The following is a 13487-nucleotide window of genomic DNA, read 5'->3' on the forward strand; positions in this document are numbered from 1 at the left end:
AATTCTACTTCTGAAACCAATACTACACTATGTTAACTTGCGTTAAAAAAAAAAAGTGCATACGAAAAATAAGAAAAAACTACAGCCAACAACATACTCACCGATGAAACATTAAAAACTAGAGTTCCTAACCAGCACAGTTACACACATTTTTAAAATTTTAAATAAAAAAATAGGGGCGCCTGGGTGGCTCCGTCAGTTGAGTGACCGACTTCGGCTTAGGTCATCATCTCATGGCTCGTGGGTTTGAGCCCCGCGTCAGGGTCTGTGCCGACAGCTCAGAGCCTGGAGCCTGCTTCGGATTCGGTGTCTCCCTCTCTCTCTGCCCCTAACCCACTCACATTCTATCTGTTTCTCTCAAAAAATAAACATTTAAAAATTTTTAATTAAAAAAAAAATATATAGATTAGGAAAAACATCATTTCACAGATCTAAGGAATTGACCAAACTCAAGAATTATAGTTCAGCAATGGTTGGATAAAACTAAAACATAAGAGTAAATAAAAATATAATTTCAAGAGACATTATAAATCATAAAATTTATAAGCTACAAATTTAATGAGATAGTAAGATCACTGTGAAGAAAATTATGAGTATTATAAGGCATCACAGATCCAAAATTAAAATGTAGCCCCATGTTCACAGAGTATCATGAAGTTGTCAGTTTTGTCCAAAATGATCTAAAGATTTAAAGGTGATTCCAATCTAAATTTTTTTTTTTTCAATTTTTTTTTTTTTTTTTTTTGGGACAGAGAGAGACAGAGCATGAACGGGGGAGGGGCAGAGAGAGAGGGAGACACAGAATCGGAAGCAGGCTCCAGGCTCCGAGCCATCAGCCCAGAGCCCGACGCGGGGCTCGAACTCACGAACCGCGAGATCGCGACCTGGCTGAAGTTGGACGCTTAACCCACTGCACCACCCAGGCGCCCCTCCAATCTAAATTTCAACAAAGCTTTTTGTGAAGCATGATACTCTGAATTGTATGGAAGAGCAAAGGGTCAAGAATAGCTGTGATGTTCCAAAAGAAAGTCAAGGAACTTGTCTAAGTAAATATTATCAAAATACTGTATTCAATGGTACGAACACCAAAAAAAACACAAGTAGACCAACAGAACAAAATAAATATATCACAAAGAGCCATGCATCTGCAGAAATGTGGCACTACATACTGACGAACAAGCTGATTATTTAATAAATGACGCTGAGGGGCACCATGGCTCAGTGGCTCAGTCGTTGAGCGTCTGACTCTTGATTTCAGCTCAGGTCATGATCTCATGGATCTGGAGTTCAAGCCCTGAGTCCTGCTCTTCACTGAGCATGGAGGCTGCTTGGGATTCTCTTTCTCCCGCTCGCCTGAATGCACTCTCTCAAAATAAACAAACATTAAAAAAAAAAAAAACAGTAATAATAAATGATGCTGAGACAACTAATTATCGACACAGGAAAAAAAAAGAAATAGAACCTCTATTTCACACCATTACACAAGTCAGTGCCAGGTGGAATAAGAACTTGGGATATGAAAAACTAAACTTAATAAAAGCTATCTTTATCTCCTGCAGGTAGAAGAAGATTCTTAAATAAGACATTAAGAACCCTCAAAACCCTAAGGGAAAGGAGGATACATTTACTAAATTAAAAATAACTTCTGTTCATTGAAAGATGCCACAATGACAGTAAAAAAAAAAAAAATACAATGCATACACTGAAAATAGGTACCTGTAATTAAGTCAGTAAGCAGATACATAATAAAATTCCCCAAACCAATATAAAAGACATTCCAATACAAAAATTGGGGAAAGGTAATGTTGAGTTAAAAAAAACAAATACAGGTATGGAAACAAGCACACGATGTTAATTACATAAAAGTTCAAAAAAAACCAAAATTAAATATACCCTTTAATTTTTTTTAATGTTTGTTTATTTTTGAGAGAGAGAGAGAGAGAGCGAGCGAGCAAGCAGGGGAGGGACAGAGAGCGAGGAACAGAGGATCCAAAGTGGGCTCCATGCTGACAGCAGAGAACCCGATGCAGGGCTTGAACTCACGAACTGTGAGATCATGACCTGAGCCGAAGTTGGACGCTTAACCAAATGAGCCACCTAGGTGCCCCTAAATACACCATTTAAATACATATGTATTCACAATAAAACTATTCAGAAAAGAGAAAATGATTAGCACAAAATTCCAAATAGTGTCTCTCTCATAAAAAGGGAGGGGGATGCAATCAAGGAGAGCTACAGGGACCTTCAGTGATAGGGCACCGCTATTATTTCTTCAGCTGACTGGTGAATGCACAGCTGTTCATTAACGTTCTTTATACCTTAAGTCAATGTTATACTCTTTGTGTATGAAGACTAATTTTAAAAGCTGATAGACCTTTTGTACGGGAAGCCAAAAGCAGTTTTCAAAGCTTTGCTTTTTTTAAAGCAGAACTTCTCTCAAGAAAATTAACCAGTAAAATGGACAGAAGCAGAGCTCCTCTGGTTAAAGTGGGGGAGAGAGAGAAGGTCCAAGACCTCCTACTCCCACACTCTCATGCAGAATCTGAAGTACCTTTTCAGAGAAAAGCAAGGCAGTGGGGGTGGGGAAATTAATGGATTCCGTACCAAAATCTCTTGAAATTCTTTGATTCTAATGTGCTAAACCATAACACCCATCCATGAAGTATTCCCGCGATTCACTTACACATATTTCATAAAAGGCCAGATAGCACAGGAGCATTTGAAAGATCTACATGTACATTCCTTAGTTACTACTTACACTGCATCCACATGTAAATTTGCTTCAGCATGTTCCCCTTTGAAACATGATCTTTTCCTAAGCATCAGGTTGATTACACTAGCATAAGCATTTTTAGTTATTTTTTTTTTTTAATTTTTTTTTTTCAACGTTTATTTATTTTTGGGACAGAGAGAGACAGAGCATGAACGGGGGAGGGGCAGAGAGAGAGGGAGACACAGAATCGGAAACAGGCTCCAGGCTCTGAGCCATCAGCCCAGAGCCCGACGCGGGGCTCGAACTCACGGACCGCGAGATCGTGACCTGGCTGAAGTCGGACGCTTAACCGACTGCGCCACCCAGGCGCCCCAGCATTTTTAGTTATTATGTCGACACAGCCATCACTCTAATAGAATCATTTATTTTATTTAACTGGCACATTTCCCAGCATTATCAAATTGGCAATTTAAGACATGTCTAAATTGATGAGCTCCAAAAGATCTAAGTTTCCTGAATGAACTGTGTTCAATTTTAATTAGTTTAAAATAACATATTAAGAAAACCCTTCTAGAGTCTTTAATAGGTTTTTAAGAACCACACTTTCTGTTAATCTGGTTGACTTGAAAATGTTGTAAAAATAAGCCTTAAAAACTTTTTTTTTTAAAAATCAAGTACTTATCAGAACCAGAATAATAAACAGTAAGCCAGCGGCACTCTCATAAAGGAGTGTCTGGCAAATTGCAGGGATTCCAATGCATTCAACAGATGAACAAACCAGAAACAGCTTAAGTAAAAAAGTGAAGTTAATTCACCAGCTAAGTTTCTATTTTTGTTTTACTACCACCTATTTAGTTGAATAACCTCAGATGACGTAATACGTGGGGAGATTAGCTAGGTTCACACTTCAAAAACTGCAACAGAATTCTTCTGCTTTATACATTTTTTTTTCATTCAAAGCTACATAAAGGAATCAACTAAAAAAATTTGCCCTTACCTTGTTCCACAGTCTATGGCCCTGATCCCAGGCAAAACAAAAAAAGGACTAGTACATATTTTTCACGAAGACTGGAAAAAACTCAAAGGACGTAATTAAAAGTGACTCTAAAATGTTCTCTTCATTTATGAAGAACAGCATTATAAATGTTACATAATAGCTGCTTATCATGCATATTTGAAAAACTTAGCATTTTTAAGTAAAAAAAAAACTTAAAACAATGATAATTTTGAATATAAATAAAAAATAAAATTATCATGATTTTCATTCTAATCACAGAGGAAACTTGCTAAAACCTAGTTTCTAAAAGAGTTTAGTTCAGAGCTTAGGTATACAGTCATATCCTTTGGTGTCCCACAAATCTATTTAATTTTCAGGTTTTTAAGGATCACATGCGCCATCTATCATTTCTATGAAGAGTCTCCAACAGTAAGATTATTCTTCCTCCAAATTATGTTTTACATGTTCATTTAAAGCAGTAAGTCTTAATCAGGTACATACACATTCAATGCCTATATTCTACCCCATTCATTTATACTTACTTGCAGCCTGACAATGAAACCGAAATCCTCGTGGAATTTCACCTATAATACAAAATATTTTGTTGAGAGAAGTTCTCTGGTTTTGCTATAGCAATATTTCATAGGATGATCAAGTCATAAATAACATAGGTAGGTAACTGTTACTGCTATGTGAAAACACAAACGATTAAATTTTCATAGAGATTTGTTTTGTTTTGTTTTACCCAGAGGAATGAGGAGTATTAAAGAATTTTGGTATATTGTCTAAGCTGTTTTAAAAAGGAAGTTACTCGTAGGGGGCACTTGGGCTGCTCAGTCAGTTAAGTGTCTGGCCCTTGGTTTCAGCTTAGGTCACAATGTCATGGGATGGAGCCCTGCTTGGGATTCTCTCTCTCCCTCTCTCCTCACCCCCCCACAAGCTGTCTCTCAAAATAAACTTTATATGTACATAAAAAGAAAGTTACAGAAAAAAATACTAGGTAAAGAAAACTTGGGCTAAAGAAGTCTTAACGAGGGGTCCAGAAGGCCCTTGATATAGGTATTCATGTATGTATTTAAAAAAAAAAAAAAAAAAAGTCTCCAAATTTTTAAATTTTTTGTAACCATACGAAGAAAAATAGTTATTTAACTTATTCTAAGCAACAACTCTCACAGGTGTGAGTAGGATAATTAGTTTTTAGTTTTTCTGTCATCTAAACACAAGGAAAAGTGCTGGCCTGTACTAATGAATTTTATTTTTTATTTTTTATTTTTATTTAAAAAAAAATTTTTTTTTAACGTTTATTTATTTTTGAGACAGAGAGAGACAGAGCATGAATGGGGGAGGGTCACAGAGAGAGGGAGACACAGAATCTGAAACAGGCTCCAGGCTCTGAGCTGTCAGCACAGAGCCCGACACGGGGCTCGAACCCACAGACCGTGAGATCATGACCTGAGCCGAAGTCGGACGCTTAACCGACCGAGCCACCCAGGCGCCCCTGTACGAATGAATTTTAAAGCAACTGACAAAACTAAAGATGGAAGTTCTCTCCTCAACCTCTTTCCCTTTACTCTTCTCCCTATATAGTTCCCCTCCTTGCCTTAAAAAGTATTACCTCTACCTCTTTTGCTTGAGTGGAATATCCAGAAAAAGAAGTATTGAGAACATCTGAGAAGCTATTAAGTACTAGGCTATTTCCATACCTTCTCTTGTATTCCTTAGAGCAGCCAACAATAGGAATTATTCCCACTTTACTGATAAGCTAGTAAGTTCAGAAAGGTTAATAACTTTGCTGAAGGTTACAAAGCAACATCAAGTTAAAAACTAGTGATCACCAAGATAAAGGATGGGTTAAAAAAATAAAAGAGCAAAGGCATAAAAAGCTTTTAGAAAATTCCAAGACGTAAGGCCATAGGCAAGCAAACGCCAGGCTACATACACATTTTCAGGTATACCATCCACCCAACTCTAATGCTTTCTTGAGGTTAAAAGCTTCAACTAAAAAACCCTGTGTAAACACCTAATTCTTAATGATTTTTCAACCAATTATGATGAAATCTTGTTACATTTTAGGAACTCAACTATGCATCAGCCTTTAAGAAAACAAATATTGTTAAATAAACTCAAGATAAAACGCATAGTTTTTAAGATCTAGCATCTACCCACTCTACTTACCAGGATTTATAAAACTGTGGAAATCTGCCATAATACCTTCTTGGAGAGAATATTTAACACAGCCTATTTCACAAGGGAGGAAGCGCTGTTCACAATGAGGAGGTAGTTCACCATGGCTAAAAATGTTCAAAAAATAAAAAATGCCTCCAAGGAGAGCTAAAAAAATAAATAAAAAGAGAAAAAAAAGCAGTAAGACAGCACAAATAGATGAGAGTTTACCCCTCTACAAAAGAAAGTTTTAGAACCGTTTTCCTTGTGTTCCTATAATCCTAAATGAGCTGGAAATGAGAAAACTAATTATCTGTACCAGATAAACGAATCAAAATTTTTATAATTATACTTATCAAGGATTACAGTGGTAACCACTCTGCATGAAGCAACAAAATTATTCAAATTTGCAGCCAGCTCTACATAATTTAGTTAGACATATGCCTTGAATTTCAGGAATGACTTAAGAAAAGCTGTGACCCATATTCAACAAATTCAAGAGGTTTGGGAAATAAAGCCAAGTAGAATCAGTGTAGAAAAACTGCGTGATATAAACTATGGACAATTTAGTTCACTCTTTACTTTTTACCAATTTACATAAGAACACCAATAAATTCTCTAAAGGAAGAAAGAAATATGAGATTGCGAGAAGGGTTTTATACACCAGGATTGGCCACAATTTAAGACTGTTAAAAGTTTATTAATCTTCAACAAATTCATAACACAATAAAAACAGCCAGAAGGAATAACAAGGGCTCTTATTAGCTACATTCTTTTCCAGGCCAACTCAATAATTCAACCTTCTCTTTGTAATTTAAATGTATTTTAAGGGTCTAGTTATAAACACTTAAATCTAAGAAGTATATTTAGTAACACATGAAGTGGTTATTAACCAAGAGACCAGATTTTTGTATAAAACAAAACCTCTCCAGTGTTATTTCAACAAACGCAAATTAGCTCATCTTTTACAACTTTAGCACCACTATAATTTGAACACTCGTAGTCAGTTATTTTGAAATGCAGGATCAAAATGAACAGAACATATATTTACTGATCATTTGATCATTTTGAGCACCCACATTTATCTAAGCAAAACATTTTAGGATTATTATACCTTGATCACTTTTTAGAGACAAACTTGACATATCCGGGGGTGAAACATTCTGCTTTGGTACAAGCATGCCTGGCCTCCTCAGTGGGGTGGAAAAAGGTTTCTAAAGAGGAAGAGAATTCATCACATTCTTAAACTCTTACTGGTCACTTTATACATATACTTAAAATTAGCAAAATAACAAAAACAGCTCATAGATTACTTCAGTAACCTCTCTAGGCCAATGAACCCCAATGAGTAAATAAACACATATCTGTCAGTGACACCAACAACCCAAAGGGAGACAAGGGCAAAATCTGTAAATATTCTGAATCAAAAGATAAGTAAACAACCAATTCAACTATTCCTGAAAACCATGTGCCCACTACTGATAATCCAAAAAAAATTTTTTAATGCCCACTACTGATAACCTAAATCAATCCCACTGAATCACATAATATATGCCAGCCCAGTGACCAAAAGAGCATTGTTTGACAAAGTACTTTAACACGATTTTTGCTAAAAATAAAAACCCGATCATGCTGACTCCAAGTCTCAATGAGGTATGTACACAACATGGCTTACATTATGAGAGGAAATTTCTTATGAGAAATTATAGTAAAAAAAAAAAATCAAAGCCCACAAGTATAACTAAGTACCAATGCAACTGATTAGAGCTTCTACTCAATATACATCTACAAAATAAAACAATCTCTCAAACCTAAAGCAAGCAAAGCTCTCTTGAACTTCAATCCCAAGTTTAAAAAAAGAATGGAATTTTACTATGTAAGAATGGAAAGAACACAGACGGAGGGGAAAAGTCCACAACTACCCTGAATTTTTTTTCATGTTTATTTATTTTTGAGAGAGCATGCACACGGTGGAGGGACAGAGGATCCTGGCTGACAGTAGAGAGCTAATGAGGAGCTTGAACTCACAAACCCTGAGATCATGACCTGAGCCAAAGTCAGCCACTTAACCAACTGAGCTACCCAGGCACCCCAACCCTGCATTTTCTTGATACAAATCAACAAGAAAATTTTTTAGTACTTTATCATTTTACTAGTCATAACTTTACCCAAATAAACTTTATTCAATTCTTACTATAAGGCACATTAACCTTCATCAGCATGTGCAAGTTTTGTTATTTCCAAATTTCAAACACAACAACTGGTCTGGTTCCAAGCGTCATTTAAAAAGACAAAATGGTCCAAGCTACTTTTAAACATTCAAAAAGGGAGTCTTTAATCATAAAGGGGTTGAAAGGAACCCTTAAAGATCATCTAGTACAAATCCTAAAACCCAACTCCCCCATTGCTGATCATGGTTTATTGGTTGCAGGTTTCCGAATAGGGATTTCCCTGTTTTGGTGATTTCACACCACCCAATAACAACAATGTGTGGTTTGCCCTAGCTAGGGAACCTGTTGGCTCTTTAAATTTTTTCCAGTAGGCTCCCTGCCCAATGTGGGGCTGAACTCACAACCCTGAGATCAAGAGTCGCATGTTCCACCAACCAAGCCAGCCAGGTGCCCAGGGAGCCCGTTGGCTTTTTAACAGGCATTCTGACACCAGGAAAAAGAAAAAAAAAATCCTTCTTTGCATTAACCCAACTCACCCACCAGCTTACCCTTTTAGTCTACCCTTCACCCATTCACTCCTCCAGCATTTACTGAACACGCCGATGTGCCAAGCAGGTAACTGCTCTTCTCTAACTTTACCTGCTTCTCCGAAGGCCCAGAGTCCTTTCCCTGGGCTGCTCTCCACTCCCGAGCCATTTCTGCATACTTCTCCTTTTCTTCCTCCCTCAGGAGCTTGGGGACATTTAAGGGGACAGAAAGGAGAGAAGCGGCAATGAGGACCGAGTGCCCTAGGCCCCAGACGCGGAAGCCTAGACTTTCCAGGAGGTTTCCGCGTCGGTTTGCCTTAGGGCCGGACTTCCTTTCCCTCCAGCAGGGGCCAAGGGGTCATTGGTCTCTTCGAGGCCTCTATCCTTCCCGCCTCGCCCTCTCACCTGCCCAACTGCCTGCTCTACCCCCCCTGCCCCCCATTGCCCCCCCCCCCAGCCTTACTTACCGCCCAGTCAGCAGAGCAGTAGGGGATGGCATCAGCTACGCGAGCCACGGGCAGGCCTCGCCGCCGTAGTTCGGGGATCTTCTCCTGCACAAAGAAATAGTAGGCATTACGGCTGGTCCTGCGGTTTGGCATGGCGAGCGAGGCCAAGATTCGACGACCCGGGCCTGAGACAGCACAAGCCGCCGGCGCCCTCGCCGGGCTCCCGCCCTTAGTAACCGAGGCAGGCGCCTGCGCGCGAAGGCCTGCGGCGCTCAACCAATCAGGACGCGGTGCGCAGCCGCATTGGCCTTGCCGGGAGAAAAGCAGTCCGAGGCGGACTCTTGGAGCCGTGGGGGTGGGGTGGAGAAGGGGGGCGGAGCCCGGTCACAGGTGCAAAGCATTCTGATTGGCTGGGATGAGGCGTTGGTGCGTGTGCTGTCACGTGGAAGGCTCGGCGCAATTCCTGTACATTGTTGCGTAGTATGTGTTAAAGTAGGTAGAGAAAAAGAGGACTGGTGAGTTGTTTAGGTTCTTTCATGTTTTACGACTGTAAAAGGCCGGCTCTGTGTCAAGCACTGTGAAAGGTGTTGGGTGGGGGAAAGAGACAGGAGCGCGACAAACAAGATCTTTTCCCCCAAGAAGTTTACAATCTAATGGAGGGAGTTTGAGAAGGAAGGTGACGGAACAAGTGCATCAACCAATATGGGGCACGCGGGGCGGGGGGTGTTGTTGCCTTTTCGTTTCGCCCCCCCCCCCCCCGTTCTTAAATTACACTTGTTATGGTTGCAAAGAACATGGGGTTTTATAAAGCAGTTTGCAATATGTGAGGAAGAAAACCGACAATAAAAAGCTGAGATTTAAAATAATGTCCCTGAAAAAAAAAAAAACATAAATAACGTCCTTGAATAAAATTTTATAGGTTTCCTCAGAAAGGTCAGGAATATATTTGTAGCTGCTATGGAAACTTGCATCTTTTAATTGGTTACTGCTGGTGTATACAGAAGGTTTTGGTTTCAGTGTTATATATGCTTCACAAAGAAATCCCCTTATGAGGTCAGTTTATTAAGCATGTGTATACATGTTGATGTATATATATTTTAAATGTTTTTTATTTTATTTTTGAAAGAGAGAGAGTGACAAAGGATCCGAAGTGGGCTCGGCACCGACAGTAGAGAGCGAGATTCGGGGCTGGAACTCACGAAGCCGCAAGATCACAACCTGAGCGGAAGTCCGGTCGTTCAACCGACTGAGCTACCCAGGCGACCCGTCGTATATGTTTTTAAGTCAAGAATAGGAGTTGAAAACTTATTAAATGCTTTTTGTGGATCATTTCAGATGATCATATGGTTTTATTCTTTAATTTGTTAATATAATACATGATACTGCTGGGGGGGGGGGAGCGCCTGGGTAGTTCAGTGGATTAAACCCCCAACTTCAACTCCGGTCATGATCTAGGTTGGTGGATTCTAGCCCTTCATCGGGCTCTGTGCTGATGACTCGGAGCCTGGAGCCTGCTTCAGATTCTGTGTCTCCTTCTCTCTCTGCCCTTCCCCTGCTCGTGCTGTGTCTCTGTCTCTCTCTCAAAAATACATAAATATTAAAATTTGTTTAAATAGGGGCGCCTGGGTGGCTCAGTCGGTTAAGCGTCCGACTTCGGCTCAGGTCATGATCTCACGGTCGGTGAGTTGGAGCCCCGCGTCGGGCTCTATGCTGATGGCTCAGACCCTGGAGCCGGTTTCAGATTCTGTGTCTCCCTCTCTCTCTGACCCTCCCCTACTCATGCTCTGTCTCTCTCTCTCTCTCTCTCTCTCAAAAATAAACGTTAAAAAAAATTAAAAAAAAATTTTTTTAAATAAATGATCCTGCTGGATTTCTCTAATTTTGAAGCATCCTACTTTTCTGAGTATAACCTCTTCTTGATCATGAAACATTGCTTTTTTTTTAAACTTAATGTAAGATTTTTTGCTTCCTTGTTTGAAGTGATACTGAATATATTTTTGTGCTAGCCTTACAAAATGTTGGTATCAGCATTGTGATAGAATGAACTGCCATCTTTTTCTCTGTTCACATCAAACAGTATATGGGAATTATTTATTCCTTCACAGTTTGGTAGAACTTACTGGTAAAAGTCTTTGACCCTAGTATAGCTTTGGCGGATAGAGTTGCCCTTGTTTACCATTTCAATAGTTTGTATGGTTATTATTTTTTTTCAAGTTTTCTAATTTTCCTTCAGTCAAATTTGGTAATTTACATTTTTTAGAAAATTGTCTAATTCATTTAGGTTTTCCAGTATATTGGTTTAAAATGTTGGCAAGGATGTGAAGCAACTAGAATTTCCATATATTATTGGTGGGACAATTGCATGACAGTTTCTTACTTACCATAGGACCCAGAAGTTCCACTCTTTAGGAGAAGTGAAAACGCATATCCACACAAAGACTTATACACGAATTTTCATAGCAGCTCTATTTATATTCATTAATAGATTAACTGATAAGCAAATTGTGGAACATCTGTAGTAGACTGCTACTCAGGAATTAAATTAAATGGAATGAACTATTCAACGTGAATAAATACCAAGATATTTTGTTGAGTAAAAAAGGCATACGTAAAAGACTACGTACTTTATACAAAAATGTATAAGTTTGTACACAACTTGAGAAAAGGTAAGACTGTAGTCATAGAAGTCAGGCCGGTGGTTACCTGGGGCCAAGAGGTAGGGTGAGGGGTTGCCTGAGAACTGACACAGGGAAACTTCTGGTTGGCAGAAATATTCTATATCTTGACTGTGGCGTCAGTGGTTACAAGTGTTATATAGCTGTCAAAACTCCTCAAATTATACACCTGAAACGTATGCATTTTATTGTGTGTAAGTTATACTTCAAAAAGTTGATTTAAAAACCAAAACCTTTATTGGCATAAAAATAATATTTGCTTATATTTAAAAATATATGTATTCTAATATTGCCTCCCCTTTTCATTCTTAATGTTATTTATACCTTTTGTCTTTTTTCCCCTTAATACTTGCCAAAGTTTATTTTATTGATCTTTTCAAACACCAGGTTTGGGTTTCACTGATGAAATGTATAGTTTTCCTCTTCATTTTAATTTCAGCTTTAAGTTTATGACTTCCATCTTTCTGCTTATCAGAGGCTATATTTGGGTTTTTTTTTCTACTTTCTTGACTAAAAGCTTCATTCAGTTATTTTCAATTTATATTTACTATCTTTAGGTTTCTTATTTTTCCTTTTTCTTCCTTAGTAGGATGGATCAGTATGTTTCGCTATACTTTTTCTTCTGTTGGCTTCAAGTTATACATTCTAGTTTGCTTCATTCAGTGGCTACCCATAAATGTTTAAGATACTTGCATTAAAACGTATTTTTATAACAACATATACAGTTAATAAGTATCTATATACACTCTTCCCAAATAGACAAGAAGCTTAGAAAATTATTGCTTTCCTCCACTTAGTTCCCCAACTCATTCCTTGCTCACCCCACTTCTGTCTCCCATGGTGGCATCATCTGGGATTTTAGTTCCTGGTTGCTTTGTTACACTTATGTTGAGACATGGCTGAAGTACCAGTCTCATAGATATAGAGTAGTATATCTAAAGCATACAATTTGATGAGCTTTGACATGTGAACACCTGTGAAACCATCATCCCCATCAAGATAATGAACATATCCACCCCTAGTTCCCACCCCTCCCCCTTAGGCTTGAAGTTGCCCGCAGTTCACTGATGTACTGTTTGTTTTTGTCTTCAGTCTTTTTTCTCTGATTTTCATTTTTGCAGTTTCTGTTGCTATTTCTTCATGTTTACTAATCTTTTCTTCTGTAATGTCTCATCTGCTATTAATCCCATCCAGGTTTTGTTTGTTTGTTTGTTTGTTTTGGTTTTTTGGTGGGTTTTTTGTGTTTATGTTTTTTTTTTTTTTGGTTTTGTTTTTGGTATCGAATCATTTAGTTTTCATCTCTAGAATTTGATTTGAATCTTTTTTATATCGTCCACATTTCTACTTATCATGGTCTATCTTTCCTCTATCTTTAATGTGGAATGTAGTTATGATGTGGACTATAGTTATAACAACTCTTAAATGCTGTCTACTCATTCCATCATCTGTGTCATTTCTGGGTCTGTTTCTACTGGTTGGTTTTTCTCCGTATTATGGGTTGTATTGTCTTGCATCTTTGCAAGCCTAATCATATTTGATTGCACGACAGTTGTAAATTTTATCTTTTTAATGCTGCATATTTTATATTCTTATAAATGTTCTTGTGCTTTTTCTGGGATAGAGTTATGTTATTTGGAAACAGTTCAAGTATAGTTTTTCCTCCTTTTGAGGCTTACTTTTATGCTTTGTTACTTGGAATCAGAGCAACCTTTAGGGCTAATTTTCTCCTCTGCTGATATAATACCCTTCTTAGTACTCTGCCTGACAACCCGTGAATTTGGAAGTTTTTTCACTT

The 13487-nt window shown here is 38.3% G+C and overlaps 1 protein-coding gene across 2 annotated transcripts in view; it reads right to left on the bottom strand.

Moving 5' to 3' along the window:
* Positions 1-9170, bottom strand: part of MAEL (maelstrom spermatogenic transposon silencer) — a 38649-nt gene extending 29479 nt beyond the window's left edge. Inside the window, exons 1-5 of one of the 2 annotated variants that reach the window (XM_047077336.1) lie at positions 9039-9170; positions 8684-8776; positions 6988-7087; positions 5886-6041; positions 4253-4294 (exon numbers count right to left, since the gene is read on the bottom strand). In XM_047077336.1, coding sequence (XP_046933292.1) covers positions 4253-4294; positions 5886-6041; positions 6988-7087; positions 8684-8776; positions 9039-9170 — 523 coding nt within the window. The remainder of the gene's footprint in view (positions 1-4252; positions 4295-5885; positions 6042-6987; positions 7088-8683; positions 8777-9038) is intronic. The other variant, XM_047077337.1, reaches the window with a different exon arrangement.
* Positions 9171-13487: the final 4317 nt, after the last annotated feature.

The sequence above is a fragment of the Lynx rufus genome, unplaced genomic scaffold (genome assembly GCF_022079265.1).
Source record: "Lynx rufus isolate CCGP_SWC_20201006 ecotype Redwood Valley unplaced genomic scaffold, mLynRuf1.p SCAF_15, whole genome shotgun sequence".
Classification (NCBI taxonomy): domain Eukaryota; kingdom Metazoa; phylum Chordata; class Mammalia; order Carnivora; family Felidae; genus Lynx; species Lynx rufus.